Source organism: Cottoperca gobio, chromosome 7, assembly GCF_900634415.1.
Source record: "Cottoperca gobio chromosome 7, fCotGob3.1, whole genome shotgun sequence".
In the NCBI taxonomy this organism is placed as follows: domain Eukaryota; kingdom Metazoa; phylum Chordata; class Actinopteri; order Perciformes; family Bovichtidae; genus Cottoperca; species Cottoperca gobio.
In genome coordinates, this window is record NC_041361.1 from 9,949,144 (window position 1) to 9,970,917 (window position 21,774).

The window sequence follows — 21,774 nt, forward strand, 5'->3', positions numbered from 1 at the left end:
TTGCAGAGCGGTTGAAGCAGTTTCACTCCCTAACATCAGACTGAAGAGCCCTCCCACATGCAGGGCAGTCCTCCTTAGAGATGCATTCACAAAAAAAGACCAAATTCAGCTGAAATCCCCAGTGTTCAAATTGTACTACAAAGATGCTGCTCCTGAGTGTATTCTTTTCCTTTTCTCATGGCTTTCTGTTTTAACAACATTGAAAAGTCATTATCGTTTACTTGCAAGACATGTTGTGATCTTTGTTATGGCCTTCAATAAAAAAACATGTGACCACAATGTAAATCAGCTCAATCTGTGTGTGGACCCATTACAACAAATGCTGAGAGGAAGAATTTGAAAGATGCAATAATGATTTATTATCGTCTTTATTATTATGAATGATCTTGCATGTATTTCCTCTATGTACAGAAATACATGCAATTGATTTATATACTAACATGTTTACAACACCCTATATACATTTCCTTGAAACTAGTCACACTTATTCTTAATGTGTAAAAAATGATAAGAAAATGACTACAATATTTCAGTCTTGCTGCCTCTAAATGTTACATGCTATTCCTGGCTGAAGTCCGGACCATCAGCCACATTACTGGCGGTCTGCTGATGTATTGTAAACTGATCCTGCCTGGCTGTGTAAACTTGTCATGTGCTGTATGCTTCCCATTCTTATTTCAGAGTCAGCTGTAGTCAAAGAGAGAGAGAGGTTAACTCCCCATAATAACTTAGCAGCCTCCCAACAACTTCCAGATTATAATATATTTCTTCTGCTTTTTTATTGTTATGATATTTGTGGTGATGCTGTCATCAACAGCCCAAATACCAAGAAGGAAAAGTACAACAATAATAACAATAATAATAACAATGATAACACATTTAAAATAAAATAGTAATAATAATGATGATAATAATAATAATAATAATAATAATAATAATAATAATAATAATAATAATAATAATAATAATAATAATAATAATAATAATAATAAAAAGGCATAGACTCGCACTTAAAGAAACATTAAGCCTGAACAGAAGTAGCACACTCAATCTATGGGTCAAAAGCAGCAAATTGCAAGTTATCTCATTTCACAGCAATAATTACATAATATGGATAAAAACGAGACGTGAAATGGCATTTCTGGCTGTCCTGTTTGTACAGAATGCGCACGACATTTCTATTACCCCTAGCGAGGATGTTAGAGGCGTTTTATAGAGCAATAAAAGCCGTAAATCAGTCACTTTTAAACGACCCCTGGTTCCTAACGTGTTTTACAGGGTCTGAGACAGTAGTAGTAGCCGCACAGTGCTCACATGGGTTTGCTCTCTGTGGCCTACCTACGCAATCTACGGCTGTCTGGACTATGAATACACTTTGTGACAATGTTATTGCATTACTAGTGCCTGGATGTAGCCTGTATGTGTATATCACTGACGCTTGTATATTCAATTGCAGGGGGAAAAGGAAGCCGGAGAGACGTGAAGAGGAGCAGAAGCAGAAGAATCCATTGGCTGGTGTATTTCAGTTGCCCATGTATTCCTGTAGAGACGTATTTGCGATTGTTTGTACTTCACACAAATTCGGTTCTACAGGGTACATATAGACAACTAATGTGTTTTAGGTTAGACACGGCAAAGGTGATCTCTCAGGCAAACCTCTATGCATGCACGATATCATGTCTGAAGGAGTAGAGAAGTGTCAGGATAAATATTCAGGCCGCGATATAGTATAAATACTTCACAAAGAGAGATGCTGTTTATCACAAACACAATTCAATTCGGCTCTGCTCTTAAAGAAAATACGTCTTTAACATATTTTCTTCCCCAAAAAGATCCGCGTATACAAATCTGCCTGCAGACGCACAAACAAACGCGTCGTGTGCAAAAAGGACAAGAGGGTCTCTTTTCTTAACATTCAACCTCTGCCTTTGAGGTAGCTCATATATGAATATTCAGTCACAAACACGGCAGATACAAAGGGACGGCGTGACAGCACAGATGAAAAATAAGTTTCTATTGTTCCCAACCATTTCTTCAGCTTGCTATTACCATACTGACCGCTCGGTAACCTTTCTCCCTGCCACTCTGGAAGCTAATGAGAAAAGCCTCGGATGAAAAATGCAATATCAGACATGTGACCCGTTTCGGGGTTATTAAAACCAGCAAACATGCTCAGATTGTGAATCAATGAAATTGATTACAGTGGAAATGCACTGGGGACTTTAAACACTGTCAAAAATCATCTCAATCTAAATATTTCTCCACGTGCACTCTATGTATCAATTTCCTAGATTGTTTTTTATTGAGGAACAAAGCATCTTGAGCCAACAAACAGTGAACTAGCGAGGAAATAGTCACAAAAAAATCTAACTCATTTAATTTGGCTTCGTCATATGCTCATCTAAATACACGCTGTTTGTTGTGCACCCTGCCAGAGTGGAGGAGCTGCACACACACCACATACTCCCTCTTGCACCATGCGCTCTGGCGCACGCATTTTAATATTAGTTAGACAGCCTGACCCGCGTTTCACCCCTCGCGTTTGACTGGTTCCAATAGTTCACTGCCAAGGATTATTGATGGAGGGACAGCAATGAATTCTTTCTCCCCACAAATGGCTTTAAGATCGTGCACCTAGTTCAATAACTAGTTATAATGTAGAAGTACAACAAATGAGGCCCTCAGGCGGACTAATTTGATGTTTCATTTGTTCCTTTGAGAAATTGTTAAGCTTTCCTTTTCTTCCCCACTGCAAAATAACAGCAGTACAAGCGTGTTCACACATGTACATATGTAAACAAAATAAATCTGTGCGAAACTATGTGGAGGTTGTCGTTGTGTCCATGCATGGCATGTTTTTAATTTGGTGGCCCAGCAGCACCTGACCGCAGACAGTGCAGTAATAATCTGTTCCCTGATGAAAATGGTTACGATGCGCTTTTAATCAAACCCTTAACCTAATAGCCTTTACAGGTTTACTCTCCCCAGGTGTAATAACGTTAAACTGGATCGTCCAGTTAAAATAAAAAGTTTTAATGAAGTGCAGACAGACTGGAGACTAGTTGGATATGAGGTGGTTTCAGATACTAGATGCCCCACAGAAACCATTGGCTTGTTTGCAGTTCATTAAAGCAATGTTGTGGTTCATTAGACTCATGCTGTAGCTTTAAATCCAGTTCACCTGTGCAGCAAGTGTGCAACTTTTTTGACGATTAACTTGACAGTAGTTTGCAGGAGGACAGTAATTCTAGTTTAAGTACCCAATGTTAGCAATCAAAAAAATGAAAATGGATGTAAAAACAGTGTGATTGTTAAAGCGCAGACCTTATGAACACCAGTTCGTTAAGCGTGCAGGCAGCAGTGCCTGTGGTGTCAGTGGAGCCAGCTGTTTGCCTACAGCCAAATAACAAGCTCCATGAAGTGTCACATCTCTTGACTAAAGCCAGGTGGAAAGGCGTGGGGCGATGGAAAACACTTACTGATAAATCCACGGTCCCACTCATTTTGACCCGATGAACTGTCTGTAAAAAAGACAGAAAACGAAAATTAGATCAGGAGCAGTTTATATTTAAGGTAGGAAGGACTGTATGCATTCAAACTGGAACGTTTCAATTCTACACATTGTTAAATTATTTTTTACATTGTTAAATTATTTTTTATTTTATCAATAAAGTATTCACTGACTATTCCTTGAAATAATTTAGCAAGTGTTTGTAAAGTCACAGCAATCAGGCGTTTAACATTGAGATGAATGGATGCTTTGTGTGTACCATATTTCGTTTTTGCTCCATTTAAAATCACCAACAAATCATACAAGTAATACTAATTAATACAAAGATGAATCAAATGAAATCGATAGCAGCAAATGAAAATAAGCCATATTCATGCAAAGCTTCTTTGCTACAAGTGTCCTACAGTTAATCTCTCAGTGTTCAAACACAGAGCTGTTTTCATATATTGCTTTATTATTTCATCTTAATGATCCTCCAGTTTGTCCCTCTGCGTCCGATCTCTGCTATTTAGCCTAATTGAAGGGAGGCTGCCCTAGAAAGCTTTGACATGTGTGGGCTCCTGCAGAACTGGGACCGAGCACAGTACAATTTAGGACGGGTCATATTCAGACAGTAAAAGTAAATTTACAAGCATTTTGGTATTTCCTTGGGCAAATGTTCTATGAATAGAAATCCCTGGACTTCAGCGGTGCTGAATTATGGCGGACAGTCCATAAAAGATCACGACTCACATTATAAATAAATTCAGTCTGTGTTGGAAAACGATGTAATGGGACTTTGTGGTTCTTATTTGGACTCAGACAAAGGAAAGTCTGTGCTCACCCGGAAATGACCTCTGTGGATTGAATGATGACAGTGTCAGCTCCACAGGTCAAAGAAAGGAATACAGCAGCACGGAACATGGCAGTGAAAACGGATGTTTAGACTGTCCCTCTTCATCTGTAGTGGTATCCGATTGTTTTACGCTGGAGTGACTTTGATTTCAACAACAAATTTCCTCTCAAGATGCAATGCAATGAGAGCAAATGAGAATAAAATAATTTCGATTATAAAAAGGGCACCATCTAAGATGTCATATCACACATACACACATGCTTCCAATTTATTGGAGAATATAAAATATTCTATGTATTCTTTTAAAGGGAAAACAACTGTAAATGTTGGATTATTTTTTTATTTTAGTTTGGGACTTTATGATGATAATGTTCTCCCTCTGATAAGAATAAATATGATAAGACAACTGCTCAAAAAATAGGGCGAAATAATTTAAAATCATGGGATGAAAGAAGCACTAATCCATACTTTTACAAGGACATATTGCCCCCACAGTATATCACCCACACCGGAGCGTGTTACACAGTGCCCCCTATTGGAAGTGTATAATTGATTATCCTGCCCACCTGAAATCCAACAAACTGAAAAAGTAATCCTGATTATTATAATTTTTTAGATTAAATACAATAGAGCAAAGATTGTGTGTCATCACACAGTAGGACATATATCAAAGTGCACAGATTGTATGAAACTCCTAATACTTCATTCTTACTTTAGGCTCTCGTGCTGCAGCGTGTGCTCCCCTGCTGCACTTTGCTCTGTCAGCTGAGCTACACTCACCCAAACAAGACTTAATATCAAAATGAGCCATTTGCAATTCCACACATTGATTAAGAAAAGACCAGTATTTCTAGGCTGAACTGCTTTTCTAAGGCATATGGGCAATTAAATAGAGCAACAGAAAAATGATCGAGCTTATAAAATCACATCGCCTCATCAGTCTCCAAGCTGATCAATTCAGTAATATCTGCCCCTGCAGTGAGGATAACAAGTCAGGAGGGGTACAAGGGTGAAAAAAAAAAAGAATTATTCCTCTATTGTGCAACAAAGGTGCATTTTTGTAAAACGTGCAACAGACACACTAACATCCACACTGTGTTTTTCACAGGCTCTGAGTTTAAACATGCCATAATTACACTGCAAAGTGCCTTTGAATCAAACCTGTCTGTTGGCCCAGACATGACCCTAAAACAACAGATGCTCACGAGGACAAACAATAACCTCAAGGTGACACAGAGAGGTGAAGCATTTTAATAAGGAGCTTTTGTATTTTATAGCTTTTATGGAGCGGTATTTCAATTTAGACAACATTTTAGCATCACGCAGAAGAAAAGTCATATTTTATTTTCAACACATTGTTTCAGTTTCACAATCTGCACCTCTGAAGAAAACTATTAGACTTTACTAAGAATTAAATAAAAATGAAATACAGGTACAAGAGAGAATCCGTGTATGTTTGAGAGAGAAAGAGAGAGGTGGTGGATGGTGAAGCTGGACGCCAGAAGATTTTTGATAGTTGTGGCTGACTTTTCATTTTCCTCAGTCACCTCTCAAATATTTTTCTATTCTCTCATTGGCAGGATAGACATGCAAAGCAAACTGTTGAATCAAACGGGCTGCCACTGCGTCTCTAATGTGTTGAGAGTTATTAAAACGTCCTGGTTGCTTTTAATATCTTCAGATTTAAATATGGTACAAATAGAAAAAAGATGCAGTAAAAAAAGAATAATCCTCATGACAAAACCAATAACCATGAGCGGCATTTCCGCACAATCCCCCTTCTATCGGACTAAATATGCAACACCAAATCTCCTTTAAAATATCGCAAAAACAATTTGCCGATGATTTAAAAACACAATTCTATAATGCGTATTCACCATCAATTAATAGCGTTAATTTGGAAGTTAATCAATTCAACATCCATGCATTCAAAGTCACGCTAATATAAAACATACACAATATATTTTTACGTGGAAATAACGGCACAGTCGCAGGCCTGAGAAGGCAAAGTTAAAAGCAACTTACTGCAGCAGCTCTCAGTCCTCCGCACCACCCAACTACACAGTCCGGAGAAAGGTACTGCATCCTCACTGCCACAAAGCCCTTTCTTCCTCAGATAAGGGGAAGCCAGCAGCTGCGATTCCGGACAGTTAAGATTATATATGATGTGTATATATCGAAGGTTTGTCAGCTCTTCCAGGCCATAAAACCCACTTAAATGACACCACGTGCTTCCTGTGCACCATTCACAGGCACTGCTTGGGGCAATTGGCATATGTAACCTTGTAAACTTTAAAACACCCTAAAAGAAAGACATTCAAAAAGGGATTCAATACATTGTCCACGTATAGGTTAGGCCCAACAGAGCTCAGAGAAAGTGGACGCTGTACTGACCGGTTCTCATAACCGTTAAGGAAGTTGAATAGGAAGCTATTAGTTTGAGAGGTGAGTTGATTTTTATTTTATTCAAGTAGTGCTATAGAGAAATTACCTCATAACCTTGGGTTATGCTGCGTCATACTACTACTTCTACAAAACTGGCATAATTTGAAGTCACCAGCAGATAGTGTTTTTGTTTGTTTTTTTACCACAATGTAATGATGCCAGGATTAAAGAGCAGAGCGATATCATAAAGTTGCCATATGGTCTCAACAGTGATGACACGTTAGTCTGTGGACACAGGAAACCAAAGTTTTGCATCCATGTTGTGTTGTGGGCGAGTGTTATCACAGGCTAGTGTGTCCCTTCCTTCCCTGACAAAACAGGAAACGGGAGTCTGCTTGTGGTGGAGTGCTGGAAAAGGGGCAATAAAGTTTAATGAGGGCCTTAAACTTCAGAGCGCGTTTGTCAGTCAATGAAATTCTGTGGATTCCGAGTCAAGCTAAAAACGTGATCAATGGAATAAAACAAAAGAAAAAGACAAAAACTGTAGTCTTTTTTGAAAAGTACAATTTCTATGGTAGTTAAATTCAGTAGACTTGCAGGTCATTAAATATACGCCAGCTGTGTGATTCAGCTAACTAACACTGATATGAGAAGAATAATGACACAAATGTGCATACTGACCATAGGAAAATTTAATTTAATTTTAATGAGACTTTATTGGTTACAATCGACTATTAAGCCATCTATCAGTTATTCCAGGCACCTTAAGTGTACAGAGGGCAAGAGAAATGGCTTCATTGCACATCACAATATTATCACATACAGTGGCTGAATTATACACAATGATTTAGATTCACAAGGATATGACATACAACAGGGATGATTCCTTCACAGAAACTCACTCACAAAGATATTATCTCACAGAACACCATCACACATTCAACCACTGCAACACATTAGTGAATTTAAAAAGAAAAGGAAAGAGGTGGAAAAGTATTTTTTTTTTACTAGTGGGAAACAATCTCACTGTTGCTTACAGGACAGCTTGTATGCAACAAGAAATATGTTTTGCATTTTTGATTCGCTGATCTTAAAGTTTTATCACAAGATGATATAGAGTTTGAAATGATGCAGGTCACGACCCAGCCTCCACTACTCTTCATAATTAAAAACATAGATTATTAGTAGCATTGTGCAGTCTTTCAGTGCACTGCAGACCACAAAGCCTTGCAGCGTGAAGGACCCAGCTCCCCTCAACCTCTTGTCCCCTTCGTGCAGCAAAGTGAGGTTATCATCGCATGGGCAGCAAATTAATTTAGAAATGTAAACCGATTGATCAAAGAGAGTGATATTCAATACATTAGGTCCCAAACTGCAGCAAGTGACACATAATTGGTGATGAAGCACACAGAGCGGTGTCATGATGTCATTGCTCCTAGCAGTTCATCCGGAGGTCAGGCGGCACTCCAGCACTGTGCAGTGTAGGGCTGAAAACGTGCTGCATGCACCCCGCTCTCTGGTGCACTTTTACTCCTTCACTTTGATCTTTGAGTCCTTCTTCCACTTCATTCGTCTGTTCTGGAACCAGATTTTGATCTGCCTCTCGTTTAGACACAGGGTGTGGGCGATCTCTACGCGCCTGCGGCGGCTCAGGTACCGGTTGAAGTGAAACTCTTTCTCCAGCTCCAGAGTCTGGTAACGGGTGTAACTGGTCCTGGAGCGCTTACCCTCCGATTCTGAAGTGGTATTAAAATCAGTTAGCTTTCAGCAGCATTATAGTGGTAAATAAATAAAATAGTACTAATAGTATTATTACATTAAAAAAAAAAGATTGACTATCCATAAAAATAAGCAATACAAGCACACATCTATTAATTTACTGCCTTCCACCCTCATTTAAAAGATCAAATATATTTATATAACCTAATTTAACCTGATATAAACTTACAGTGGGTACGTGTAATACACATTTATGTCAGGCTGATAAGGATGGTTAACTACATCCAATAAATATATTCACTTTAAAGCAAGGAGGGCCCTCTACATATCGTTCGCATTAAACATATAATATACACAAGACTATTACTTAAGAAATCGTATCTTATTATAATATGTAAAACGGGATAACTAATAATGTGCTGGCCTCCCTGTAAACACTGGCCTCGGCCTACTCGCTGCAGGAGTATAACATCGTGGGAGGAAAAACAGATGTGTAAAATCTAAAGAAGTGGGATTAGAAAATGGAATCTGATGTTTTCCAGATATCTTTCCCTATTTATAGACTTGCTCATGGACAGGCGTGCTAACTTAAGCAACAGGCCTTTTTCTGCTATTGGACTTGAATATTTCTTAACGCTCCTGCTGTGTGCTCCAGGATGTTTGCATATGGAGGAACACAAAACAGAAGTAGCTTCTTTTTGCAGCAAATCTGCTCACTGTCCATCTGCAGTCTAAATAGTCAACCAGTGGCTTCAAGGCATGGACGCCTATTCAAATCTTTTAGAGGTGAAAAGTTCATGATTGGGTCAGGGCATTGGTGTTTCCCAGAGTTCAATTTAAGGCTAAAGCTTCTCTCACACTCACACACACACACACACACACACACACACACACACACACACACACACACACACACACACACACACACACACACACACACACACACACACACACACACACACACACACACACACACACACAGTGAGCCTGGTAATGTAACACATTAACTAATACTATAAACGCAGCAAGGCAAAAACTAATACTTAGAGCTGAATTTGTGAATATTATTTCATAGTTGTATCAGTTTTGTTCTCTTATCCAATTATACCACCATAAATCACGCCACAGATCACCTCTTCACCGTAACAGAGCAGGTTTACGAGCAATGGATGCCTTTGTCATAAAATTTATGACCGCGAGTTTTTATTATTTCCTGCGTTTGGCCTATAAAACTCAAGAGGGAAACTGGATCGGGCAAAAAGAAGTGTTGCAGCGTAAAGAGTGAATAAGGGAAAGCATCTTTAGTCGCACTTTAGAAAATAGGCAAACTTTACCGTGGCTCATGTGCAGTTTTGTCATCCATGGATAAATTTGTGGCCGCTGCTCACTGTCCTGACGCTGGTTCACATTTGTGTGTCGTTTCACCGTTTGCGTATTCTCCGCGTTTCTCTCGCTCTCCTGGCTCTTGTTGCCGCCGGATTTTGCGCTCCTCTCCGGGTCTCTGTCTGCCACTCGTCCCAGCAGCGTGGTGCTGCCGTAGTTCAGCCCGCTTGCTTCCACGGACGAGCTGCTGGAGACCATGGTTATCTGTGGTCCTGACGGGAGAGGTGTATCCGTAATGCCACGCAGGCTAGTTTTCATCTCCTCCCGTTCAACAGAGGTCGTGGGGACGGGACAAGTGAATATCCCGTTCACATTAACACCCTCATAGCGGCTGGACGGGCGCCCAGAAAGATCGAAACTAAACATAGTGTTAGGAGAAGTTGGCTCGCTTGTTTGTCTGAGATTGCAGCTGTCAACATAAGAGCTCATTTTTTTTTAACTATCACCGACACTTTCTTTTTAAACTAGCGATGGTTGCGGCATGTATGTTGCGGTTATTTTCCTGTTTTTGTTGATCATTGCTTTTCTTTGTAGCCGCTTTTGGAAAATTCAGAGCTGTCTGCCCTAAAAAAATAATCCACGATTTATAGGTGGAGTAGGCTTTGGTATCTTTTTTTCAAATTCTTGATCCGACGTGCGCTGCCCAAATATGGGGTATTTGTATGGGATCACGTGCACATGTTGGCCAGTCATAAATTGGCTTTGATACTCAATGGAGATATTGATGAATAGGAGAAACGTGTCCGGTAAACTTTGAGCTGTTGTTGAGGACCAGGCAGAGATCTTTAGCGCAAAAAGGGCAGGACAGTAAGACAAGAGCGTCATCTGGTGTCTGGTATAGGGCAGGACCCTCAGAACCGGCCAGAGCTCTCTGCCCTTGACACACTGCGAGTGCACCAACAGCCTCATATTATAATAATTATAACAATAACAACAACAACAATAGTAGCAATAGTAATAATGATGAGAATTTAAATTGCTCAGTTGGTTAAAATATATTGACGCATATGGACGTGGAAGTTGTGTTATTGAAACATAGCTAAGGGAATGTTATAGTGTTTAACTGCATATTGGACAATTGCTCATTCCCGTGCTCCGATGAAGCCAATAAAGTTGAATATTTTATATTTAAGAGGCCAACATTGGCTTAAAAATCACTTCATTAGCTTATTTGTTACCCACTTGCCTTTACAGCCTCGATTCACCATAAAGGTCATGATGAAATTAATATTTAACAACAAGCCTCCACAATCACGAGGTTTTTTTTGCGTATTTTAAAAAATCTTTCTTTATGAGCCAGCTGACTCAGAAAGTACAATGCTCCCAAAATCACAAGACGATGGTGAAATTTTTACAAATATTTTTATTCCATGATACACAATTATGACAAAACATGAATTCGTAACTCCCAAACAAATGTGAAGAATTACTAGTGTACAAATCTATCTCACAAGGAAAGCCTATTGTGTCAACTGATCAAAAAAAGGGGGCTAAGCGCAATTGTATGTTATGCAGCGTCTATCCAAGCGGCTAAATGCAGTCCTCACAGGATTTACATAGTATACTGTTACTTTGATTATATACAGGCATTTCAGTTGTGTGTGTGGACTGTGGTCTATATCCGTGCAACTTTCATGTTTATTCAGGACGCTTTTTTCTGCGGATGATTCAAGTACTAGATTATACTAGGATCAAGTAAAGTGTCCGCCCGCTCCTTTCCTTTAGTTCGTGGAATGTGCATGTACAACATTAAGTTAAGTCTGACCAACACTGTATTTTTTGAGGTGATCAAAGAGTTCACAGTGATGGATGGAGTGTGTGGGGATAAATACATAGATTTTACTGGCATGAGAAATAACGTAGAAATGAATACTTCTTTTTATTTTCACAATACAAGTGTGACATTGCAATAAACAAAAAATTCAACGCTCCAAATGTCAAAGTGGGCCATACTGTGGCTGAAATAATCTGGATTTCTAAGGCTCAACACTCCTGTGGTCAGCATGGGATATAAGTGGGAGAGCTGCGGGCTAGCCATCATGCAGTGAAGTCGCTCTCAAGTCCATGTAGATTTTTTTTTAGGTAGTTATGTTGGGTTTATGGTCATCAGGTGTTTTTCTTTTTTTAAACTATTCTTTCTTCTTGTCTTCATCCTTCTCTTCTTCAATTGCGCCACTGCGTTCCTCCTCTGGAGAGGCTGCTGTCTGTTCACTTCCAGTCACCGTGGAGGTCAGGTTGCTCTCTTTCTTCCATTTCATGCGTCGGTTCTGAAACCAGATTTTGATCTGCCGCTCTGTTAAACAAAGCGCATTGGCGATTTCGATGCGTCTGCGCCGGGTCAGGTAGCGGTTGAAATGAAACTCCTTCTCCAGCTCAAGTGTTTGGTAACGAGAGTATATTTGACGTCCTCTGCGTCTGTCTGTCCCGTAGCCCACTCCTGCTGAAATAAAAAGTGAAGTCACTAATTTAATATTTTATAAATCGAAGTCACATTTGAAATAAAATAAAAATAGCATGCTTCTGTTTGTGCTCTACTAATACTTTAAAGCAGTTGAGCACAAGTTTTACCTCATTGTTAGAATCATAATTGTAATCCAAATCCACGAAGAAAACTAAACACATTTTAACTGATAGGCAAATCCTATCTGAAAGAGCATATTTGCTTTATCATCTAAAATAATGAAAGCATCATAATATCTTCTCTCTGTCTCACGCTACTGATTATGGCTACTATATCTTTCTTAATATGAAAGCTGTTTGTTTGCACATGTAAAGGCCCATCTACAAGTCGAGGGGATACAGTAATGTTTTATGGGGCCATAAAAAGTAACTTACTCTCTTGGTAAGACATATCGTAAAACTGGCCCATTTCCTTAATTTATTTGTCGTAGTAAAACTCACCGCTGTGTGAGTTCATTCGCTGCATCCACGGGTAGATCGGGATGTTGGTTTTCTGATCCTGCGCTCCTGCTCTTCCTTGATCCAAACTGTACTCTTGAGCAATGTGGCTTTGTGAATTGAGTCCCATGTTTGTTTGTCTGCAACTGGGGAGCACGTCCTTGTCTTGAAGAAATACGTTTGATCCATATTCATATTGTGCCCTGCCAGACCCAAACACGACATTGTCTTGAGGAGAGTAGAAAGGTGCATATATCCGATTCTGGGTCACAGCAGCACCGTACGACGAAAAATGTCTGACTGTGTCATAGGTGGTAGAGTTCAGGGGTACGTTAGGCAAAACATCTTGACCACCGGATAAATGGCAGGAGAGCGACGGGTTTGCGAAATAAGAATTCATACCTTGCCTGTAACCCTGTCTCCAACTCTCCCCACTTCTTTATCGGTCTCTTTTCAATCTCCTTCTCAGTAAATCTCCTTCCCGTCTGTGTCAACCAACCACACCTTTCTCCAAGGTCTTCTTTTTCTCCCCTCGACTTTCTGCTTCTCTAACTGGACGTGGACTACTTTGAGGATTCTATATTATTAATTTCCAATCTCCGGTTAAGGCGCACAAACCCGAGTGTTATAGCCGAGGCTTGGCTCGGTGAGAGACAATATGACAACGTCAGCTGACCATTCTCCACCAATTGAGAGGCAGGAGTTAAGGAGAAACTGTAGCTTTTAGCTCAGAGCTTGAACATTAGTGCTAAATGCCGATAAACACAACGTAGAGTTGGAGTGGCACACTGTAAGCTTGGCTGGATTGCATATTTTTGACATGAAGTTTAAGAATGTTTGATGTTTGAGGAGGAATAGGATGCAAAATGTGGGCAATGTCATTCAGTACAGTGATCACACTCAAAGCAAGGCAGAACATTTGCATAAAAATACACATGAACACAACTCCAAAGGAGTCTTTAAGAGTGCAATTCAGGAAATCAGATATTAAATCAATTTACTCAAATATGAAGCAAAGCCCCTTTCCTGTGATTCTGAGTTATTGTGATTTGTGGGAGTGGTTGTGTGTGTGTGTGTGTGTGTGTGTGTGTGCGTTTGTTTGTTTGTGTGTGTGTTTCCAAAACTCAGTTTTAATTTCACAACACCACTGCAGCAATGGGCTACAATATATACATACTCTTATCCCGCAGCCCTTTGTGGGGAGACTAAAATTAATATTGGCATTTATTGTTTATCTCAGCCATATCGACGAGTTTCTAACATACTGTTAATGTTTCCATTGTGTATGAATTATCTGGCATGTGAGCAATTTCAATGCTTTTGCAGGGAACTGGGGGAGGGTGTAGGTGGTAAGAATGCGTTTATGGTCCCTCTTCTGTGAGGGCAATAAAACAAGTGACGTTCCCCAGCACACCAACAACTATCTCTGCAGCAAAGCCCTGCAACACGAGCAGGCTCAGAAATGAAAGCACTGCACAGCACGTGGAGGCTTAAAGTAAAGGGAAATAGCGTGTATAGGTCCGACCGACTAGTAAAGAACTGCGTCTAAGAAGATACTTTCTGCCACTGTCTTTGAAAATATAAGCAATTATGCGACTGTCCAGCACACGTCAGACAAAATCCTCCACAGGCCAACTGTGCCCGGTGTTCACTATGAGCTGATGGCTCTCAGGTACAGTCTCTTTAACTCTTAACTATACACTGTATGCTTTCAATTTTACGCACAGAAGTTAGAGTTATTAGAGTAAAATGCAACGTGTTAAAATGCTTATGCAGATGTTCCAGTCTTTTTTCCACTGTTCTGATCATACTTCGACATTCCTCTGACACACACAGGGGGAAGGGGAACCGATAATTATCTCAGCAGCAAATTATGGGTTGGAAAATGACTTTAAAGGTGTTCTGCAAAAATTTAACAAGACTTGAACGCCTGTCAGGGCGAAATGTGCTGCCTTTAAATGCGTAAAATTCTACATTAATGACAAGAGACCAGCATCACTCACTCTCAGTTTTCTGTGATCAATATAATTAAATTACTTTTTGTACAGCTGATAAGAGCGCAGTTTTACACCACCAGCGTTTTTTTTTTTTTTGTTTTTTTTTAACAAGCGCGTTCAGACAGGATAACAATATACTCCACAATATCATTCACATTATCTTGGTTTTTCGCAACAGGCCATAATAGATACCAATAAAATAATCAATACAGTTATTGAAAATGTCTGTTAAAACACAGCAGTCTATTGGACCACCTCATTTATTTCTTCAATAGGGTGAATACTTTCAGCCTAAACGTGCAACACTGTTTGGTCTGTTGTTTGGGATCCTGAATAGCCCATAAAAGAGACAAGAACAAAGAGAAGGAAGTAGCTGGTGCAATAAAAGTTTCCCTTCACCTTATTCGTGGCCATATGTGACATCCGCGTCGCACATATTTTAGGCAAATAAAGCACAAAAGTTGAAAGCTGTAAGCAGTCCCACTACTGCTATCCAGGGATTATTTTTTCCTTCTCACATTAATATTAAGTAACAAATCAGTTGATGATGAAACAAACAAACATATATAGCAGAATGAAACTACTGTGAGTCCCAATTTATATAAATGCATTTAACCCACAATGTTACTAAATGTTACCAAACATAACAAATTAAAGAAAACTAAAACAAAGTGTATACGGCAAAATTACATTTAAATTTAAATTCAACCAATAGAAATGAAGCTCAAAATGTGATGAATTTGCTGTGTGGCAGTCAGTGTTACTTTCTTGATTTGTCACGCTCACGGTGTCAGAAATGTGAACAGGATTTGTGAAAGTCTTTGTTTCATTATAACAATTTCTGTTGTCGTCACCATGCAGTTGTTGTAATTTGTTTTGTAATAACTGTTAAAAGCTTTTTTTTCACTAATTTAAATTAAAATATTTGGATTTAAAAAACACAGATTGTCCTTAATTGTTATTCACAGCCCCCCAAAAAACACGCTGTTCCATGAAGTTTAGGTTGTAAATAAAGGCTGAACACTGAAGCCAATGTGTGGACTGGAGAGGCAGGAATGCAGCAGCGGTTGTGCCAGTGTGCAGAATTAGAAAGGTCATTCTTTCCCTCGTGTTTTAGTGTTTTATTGCGGCCCGTGAGGCAAATCACATGCGCGGCTTTTGATGCAGGAAGGAAAGGAGCCGTTTGGTCCACGTTTCCACGATCTTTAAAAGGATATTATGACCGCCGATGAACGAATGAACCAAGAAGGTCTAAGACAAAAATGATAAATTATTAACAATAGCCTGGTACTAAGTACTAACCATGGATATTAATAATAGCCATTAATAATTCATTAATGAATAGTATATCCTCTTCATTTGTAGTTATCAACGGTGAATGCGCAATGAAGGCTAAGCATGATGGAAATAGATAATGCATAACAGGACTATATTATTATTAATATTATTATCATTTATATTATTATTATATTTGTCAGGGTTATTCAGTTAGTTACTATCATGCTGGATCGGTTTTAAATGTGCCTTTTAATTGGTTGCTCTGCAGAAGGCCTAACTTTAACAGCCTGCTCCCCATGCAACACAACAGGGCCCATCCACGTCCATGAACCTTTAACTTCTCTTTTGCATTCTTATACATCAATATCCAACAGCAAAACATCACTTAGAATTAGTTATATGGGACCTGTAAAATTTCTACATTATCGGCCATGATTAAAAACACAGCAAGGGAGGCAAAGTCTGGTCTGCCCCTGATGCTTTCTCCTCTCCCCCGCTTCTAACCTTACTAATAAGGAGTAATTCACATACTAACAATGTAAAGCCCTCTATAAGCACTTTACCATCGCTGGCTAGCCCAATTAATGTCCGGAAGTGTTCGACTTTATGCTCGTTAAGCACTCAGGAAGCTGTTGCCCAATGAGCGCATGTTGATCCACACATCATAAATTATGACCATTAGAAGGCAAAAATTTTGCCCTGTCGGGATTTGTAAGTGAGGTTCTAAATGTGGTGATGCGGACAGATTCATGACTTCATGGAGTTTTACGCGAACCTATCTTTGGTTTTTAAAACACTGCAGGGCAAAACAATAGAATGTGGGTTTCCCCTCTTATTTTAAACCACGATTTACCTAACAACCCAAACATCATGTATTGACTCTCTCTCTACTTTTCCTTTTATCCCCCTCTCTCTCTCTCTCTCTCTCTCTCTCTCTCTCTCTCTCTCTCTCTCTCTGCAGGCATAGTATTTGGCAGCAGCGGACACAATCCATTGCAAAAGCAATGTTTCATAAAGGAAAAGCAAACAACGTTTGTAACAGTAGGTTAAAAGACTTCAAAGGCTTCCAGAACAAGGCTTTGCCAATAAGTGTGTTTTACAAGATTGAAACGCTGAGACTGTTGAGCTTCAGCTGGGGACAGAGACACATGAAATCACTTTATGACACTAACAATATTTTGTCTCTGCACAGACAATAATAAAACACAAGGGGAGCATTTCAGCAACACACACATGCACACGCACACACACTCACACACACACACACACACACACACACACACACACACACACACACACACACACACACACACACACACACACACACACACACAGGTATTTAAGATGTCATTGGATACCTCTGCAATGGGTAGACTACTGTTTTGGGGTGAAAGACCAACCTAGTATCCCTTACCCTTTTAATTTATATTTTCTTTAACACATTTTTGGAGGGTTTCACAAACACACACACACATACACCACGCACCACGCACCACACAGACACACACACACACACACACACACACACACACACACACACACACACACACACACACACACACACACACACAGACACACACACATAAACATGGGTTTCAGCCCCATATGTGTGCTGTTCCACATGCTGACAGTATTTAGAAATGAATCTGTTATTTTTTATTGTCGACATGTTGGAAAGAAATTGAAGTACTGGAGTGTATTTGATTCACATTGAGCCACCATTCATGTATGATTTACTACAAGCAGTTCAAACATAACGCCCTGTTCACTCAAGTTAAAATGACTTGTTTCGTTATTGTTGGTGTTTTTAATGATGATGATGAGGATGATATTTGTGATGATGTTTTGCTAATTGTGTGAATAAAATCTCATGCTGCTCATCGCAATGTCGTCAGTGATTATGTCACAGCATCTTATAACAAAGCACTGCATTTCATTATATCAGAACAAAACCATAAAACAGACCAATCTCTCATTCTCCGAGGTGACAACAACAAATCAGACAGACACTCAGAAACACTCCTTGGTGTCAGCTCGTGCGGTTACTCGTTGGCAGCATTGTATCAGCCGGGTCAGCTGACATCCGCAGTGAAACGCCGCCGAAAACCAGCAGCCATAAACAACAAGCCTCAACATCCGCCCACTTCCACATGCGACACTTCTGATCGCTAGGGGGCACTGCCGGGATCTACACTGTGTGTACATATGTAGCCTATGTGTGCATGCGCGTGCGTGAAATTGCATACAATATTCAGGCCCTTAGCGCAGACTAAATATAACAAGTGACAACAAGTATGGGAACAGGAAATAATTGGAGCACATGAATGTAATTTGTCACTGCCTGGTCAACAGGGCCTATGAGTGATGACAAAGTTTACCATCATTAGGCAATTTATTACAACACATTGGCACAGCATCTCTTAAATGCCTCGCTAATGTAGGCTAATCGTAGGTGCCACTACACCAGCCAGTAAAGTACAATTCAAACTCGCCCAGGGCTTCAGCAGCCTCCCAGGCTACAGGTCAGGTCACAACTACACAGAATAGACATCTCACTCACTCTTCTGCATCATTCATCATTTCAACCCGGCCACCAGCGGCTCATAGCCAAACACAACATGAAAACATTAAGAAAGAGTGATTGAGATATGTGTAATCTTACCCCAGAAGGCTCTCCGTAGTTTGTAGCTTCGCTGAGGTCCAACAGAGCAGCTGAGGGGTCACGATGGCGAGTGGGAAATATCAACAGAGCGCACATCTCCTGCGTACTGTCTTCACATCCCGGCGATAAGGAGCTCGTGGAGGCAAGGCTGTCTGTTTGCCGAGAAAAGTCTTTTTTTAGCAGGGCTTGCTTGCTCCTTTTTCCTTCCCAGACGCGGCTTTATTGCCTCCGGGGGGGATAAACGCAGCGGCTGGTAGAGGCGGCGACTGTCCCGAAGATCCCTCTGTCAGGAAGTCGGAGAACGGATGAATATCACACGAAGCAGCGCCAAAATGTCTGTGCAGTGATTTTATATTAAAGTAAAGAAAAAAGGACGTTTCTACGCCCCAGCTTAGTCTGCTGCTGATACACGGGAAGGACCAGAGAATAGACAACAGCATAAAGTTCATGTTCATAGAGCGTGTGCCACGTGGCTCGCCGCAGCCAATCGCAGAAAGGATTCAGTCGTAAACTTTTATTACTCAGCTGTAAATTTCTCCCTTTAACAACCAGGAATGTTTGCACCCATCTTTTCCCCTTTCTTTTTTTCGATTGCACAAAACTAAAAATGGCCACACGATATGAAGCGCGTTGCTGAGATTTCCCATATGTCACAAATTAGACGTACGTCAAAAAAATATGACAGTTCCCCTGGTGGACAAGCTGTATGCCATAATGTACCCATCCAACGGGAAATGGGAAATAAAAGTGTGTGAGCGAGAAAGAGAGGGAGGGGAGACAGGACGAGAGACTGAGAGACGGATATGAGACATGGAGAGAGAGGAGACGTCTGATTAAACTTCAATTAGCTTAACTATACTTCCATATTAGGGCCTCTGTCTCTCTGACTGACTCTCAGGATGGATTACATGCCAGTAAGTGGATATCACTTTCCACTGTTCACATCAAACGTCCACTAGACGCCCTAGGTAGCTACATGCGCGTTGAAATGAAGATTAGGTCAAATTGAACTAAGTGGCTGGAGGGTAACGTTGTTTTTTAAACTTGAAAAGCAGGAAAGGTGCAGTTTGAGTCTGGAGAAAACATACACGCACACACCACAACAGCCACTCAACTGTCTGACAACATTCACTGTAAATATGGTTCAAACTTTCAATAGGATCTAAGAACAACACACACCGAGCAGGAAAAACAAAATACATTCTTACATGTTAGAAACCAGGAGAACATCAGACGGCCACTGTGTTTACGAGAAAGTTGCTTCACCTTCAACAATAATATTTCATTGAAATACATCTAAAAAAAAATAAGGATTCAAGATGAAGACAACAATAGAGGAGAAATCATTTAATGTGAGCCTAATGCGCAGCTTTTAGCTCATAAATCTCACTAAAGCAGGGCTTCTAGCATTTTTTTAGAAAAAGAAAATGATTGCATACAGTCTCAGTAACGAACAAAAATAAATTCCCTACATCCAAATAATGAAGGAAATGTGAGTTACATACTTGGACGAGCGGTGCATCTTGTCCTTGCAGGCCGTGATCTCCACACTGAGCCTCGGCAAACAGACAAAAGATTCAGACCCATCCAAGCCGTTTACACCGCCAATAAAGTTTACAGCAGGTACACTAAACTTTATTGGTAATGTCAACCCCGTGGTAAAAGTATACACACACAATGGTGCAGAATAGCTGTTACTTGGGGACACATCCGGAATTTTCTAAAGACTACACACACGTAAATAGAGGTATTAACACCCTGGATGAAAAGGCTGAGCTTTGACGCATCATTGTTTCATTCTGAAAAACACAAGACACAATTGAAGGAAATAAACTCTAAACTGAAGATCTGAAAGACCCTATTTTCTTCTGTGGTATCAGTTTGGATTTACATTGAGCAAAAATACTGAAATTAAAAATCAAGTTTGCAAGCAATCCGCCTTTTTACATGGAAAGAATGCAAACACAAAGCCTGTGTGACACTGCTTTCGTTACGATTTCATTCGTTAGGCTACACTAACTTTACCAATCACACAAAATAGATGTTACTCTTCTTTGTTGATCTGCAAGTTCCTTTTACTTAAAATAAATAAATAGATACAACTATTAAGAAACATCTGTCAATTGGAGAAAATTATGGAGCTGTGTTTATATTTCTCTGTGGTCTGAAAAATATGATTCCGTTTAGGTCTTGTTCTTTTCAAATCTCATAATCTACCTTCAACTTTAAAAAAAATAATTAAACATGTTGAGTCAAAGTTAAGGAGCTAATAAATAAATAATATTCCTTTGAGGAATAACAGTCTCCTAGCACTCACACCTTACAGTACTCTCCACGGTGAAGTATTTGCATCCACAATGTCTAACATACAGATCGAATGGATCACTAAAGCTCATTCAGACTATAACTGAGGGGATAAAAAGCAGACAGGCTAGAAGCACACCAGGAGTTTTGAATAATTTAGATGCATGACAGTGAAGCTACACGGAGAGACGGCACTGTTAATTAGTCGAGATGTAGTTCTAATAATACATTACATTTTAAATAAAAAAAAGTCTGTTATTGACCCTCAAATTAAAAATACAGCTGGTCTTTAAATTATGTTGCAAACATAGGCAGAAGAGGAGGAGGTCAAATTACATGATTGGAAAAAGAAGGATGAGATTCCTATGAATATAGTCGAGCTAGTATTTTATCTATGTGACCTACATTTCTGCACAGTTTGTGCTACTTCAATGATATTCTGATTTTATGTTGACTACTCATTTCCTCCATTTATTCTGAACCGTCATCATAAAAGCAGCAGCAGCAGCTGGGCAGGAGAGCAGGAGACACAAGGTGTTACCTGCACTTGGCCTCTTATTTCCGCTTTGATTTCAACGCTCTGATGCTTTCCGGAGGTTTGTCTGGACACCAAGTTTCACACAACACCTTGCATGGTATAGACAGATAGAGCCTCCCTCATGCTTTGCCATTATTTAGTCTGATTATTAACATCACGCCAGATGTTTGTTCATCTCATCTCAAACTGCCATTATTCATCCCAAGATTCATTAAGAAAAGCTTCTTATCCTCCCTGAAGAGAGGAAGTTTCTTATTAAGAGGA

General features: G+C 39.8%; 2 protein-coding genes across 6 annotated transcripts in view; both read right to left on the reverse strand.

The window, feature by feature from the left end:
* The window catches only part of LOC115010536 (homeobox protein Hox-C6a), a 31,166-nt gene extending 12,089 nt beyond the window's left edge, over positions 1-19,077 (reverse strand). For 2 of the 5 annotated variants that reach the window (XM_029435150.1, XM_029435149.1), the window contains exons 1-2: positions 18,669-19,077; positions 3,480-3,521 (exon numbers count right to left, since the gene is read on the reverse strand). In XM_029435150.1, coding sequence (XP_029291010.1) covers positions 3,480-3,521; positions 18,669-18,764 — 138 coding nt within the window. In that variant the 5' untranslated portion in view covers positions 18,765-19,077. Of the gene's footprint in view, positions 1-3,479; positions 3,522-11,306; positions 12,274-12,734; positions 13,469-18,668 lie in introns of those variants that run through there. The other 3 variants (XM_029435148.1, XM_029435147.1, XM_029435146.1) reach the window with 3 other exon arrangements.
* Positions 7,493-10,262, reverse strand: hoxc5a (homeobox C5a). Its single transcript, XM_029435151.1, has 2 exons — positions 9,785-10,262; positions 7,493-8,467 (listed from the first exon to the last, which is right to left on the reverse strand). The coding sequence occupies exons 1-2, from the start codon at positions 10,260-10,262 to the stop codon at positions 8,259-8,261; spliced, it is 687 nt and encodes a 228-aa protein (XP_029291011.1). The 3' UTR covers positions 7,493-8,258.
* Positions 19,078-21,774: the final 2,697 nt, after the last annotated feature.

Coding starts and splice junctions, on each gene's coding strand:
- hoxc5a (XM_029435151.1), bottom strand. CDS start 10,262: ATGAGCTCTTATGTTGACAGCTGCAATCTCAGACAAACAAGCGAGCCA. Junction 8,468..9,784: donor AAAACTGCACATGAGCCACG/GTAAAGTTTGCC, acceptor ATACCACTTCAG/AATCGGAGGGTAAGCGCTCC.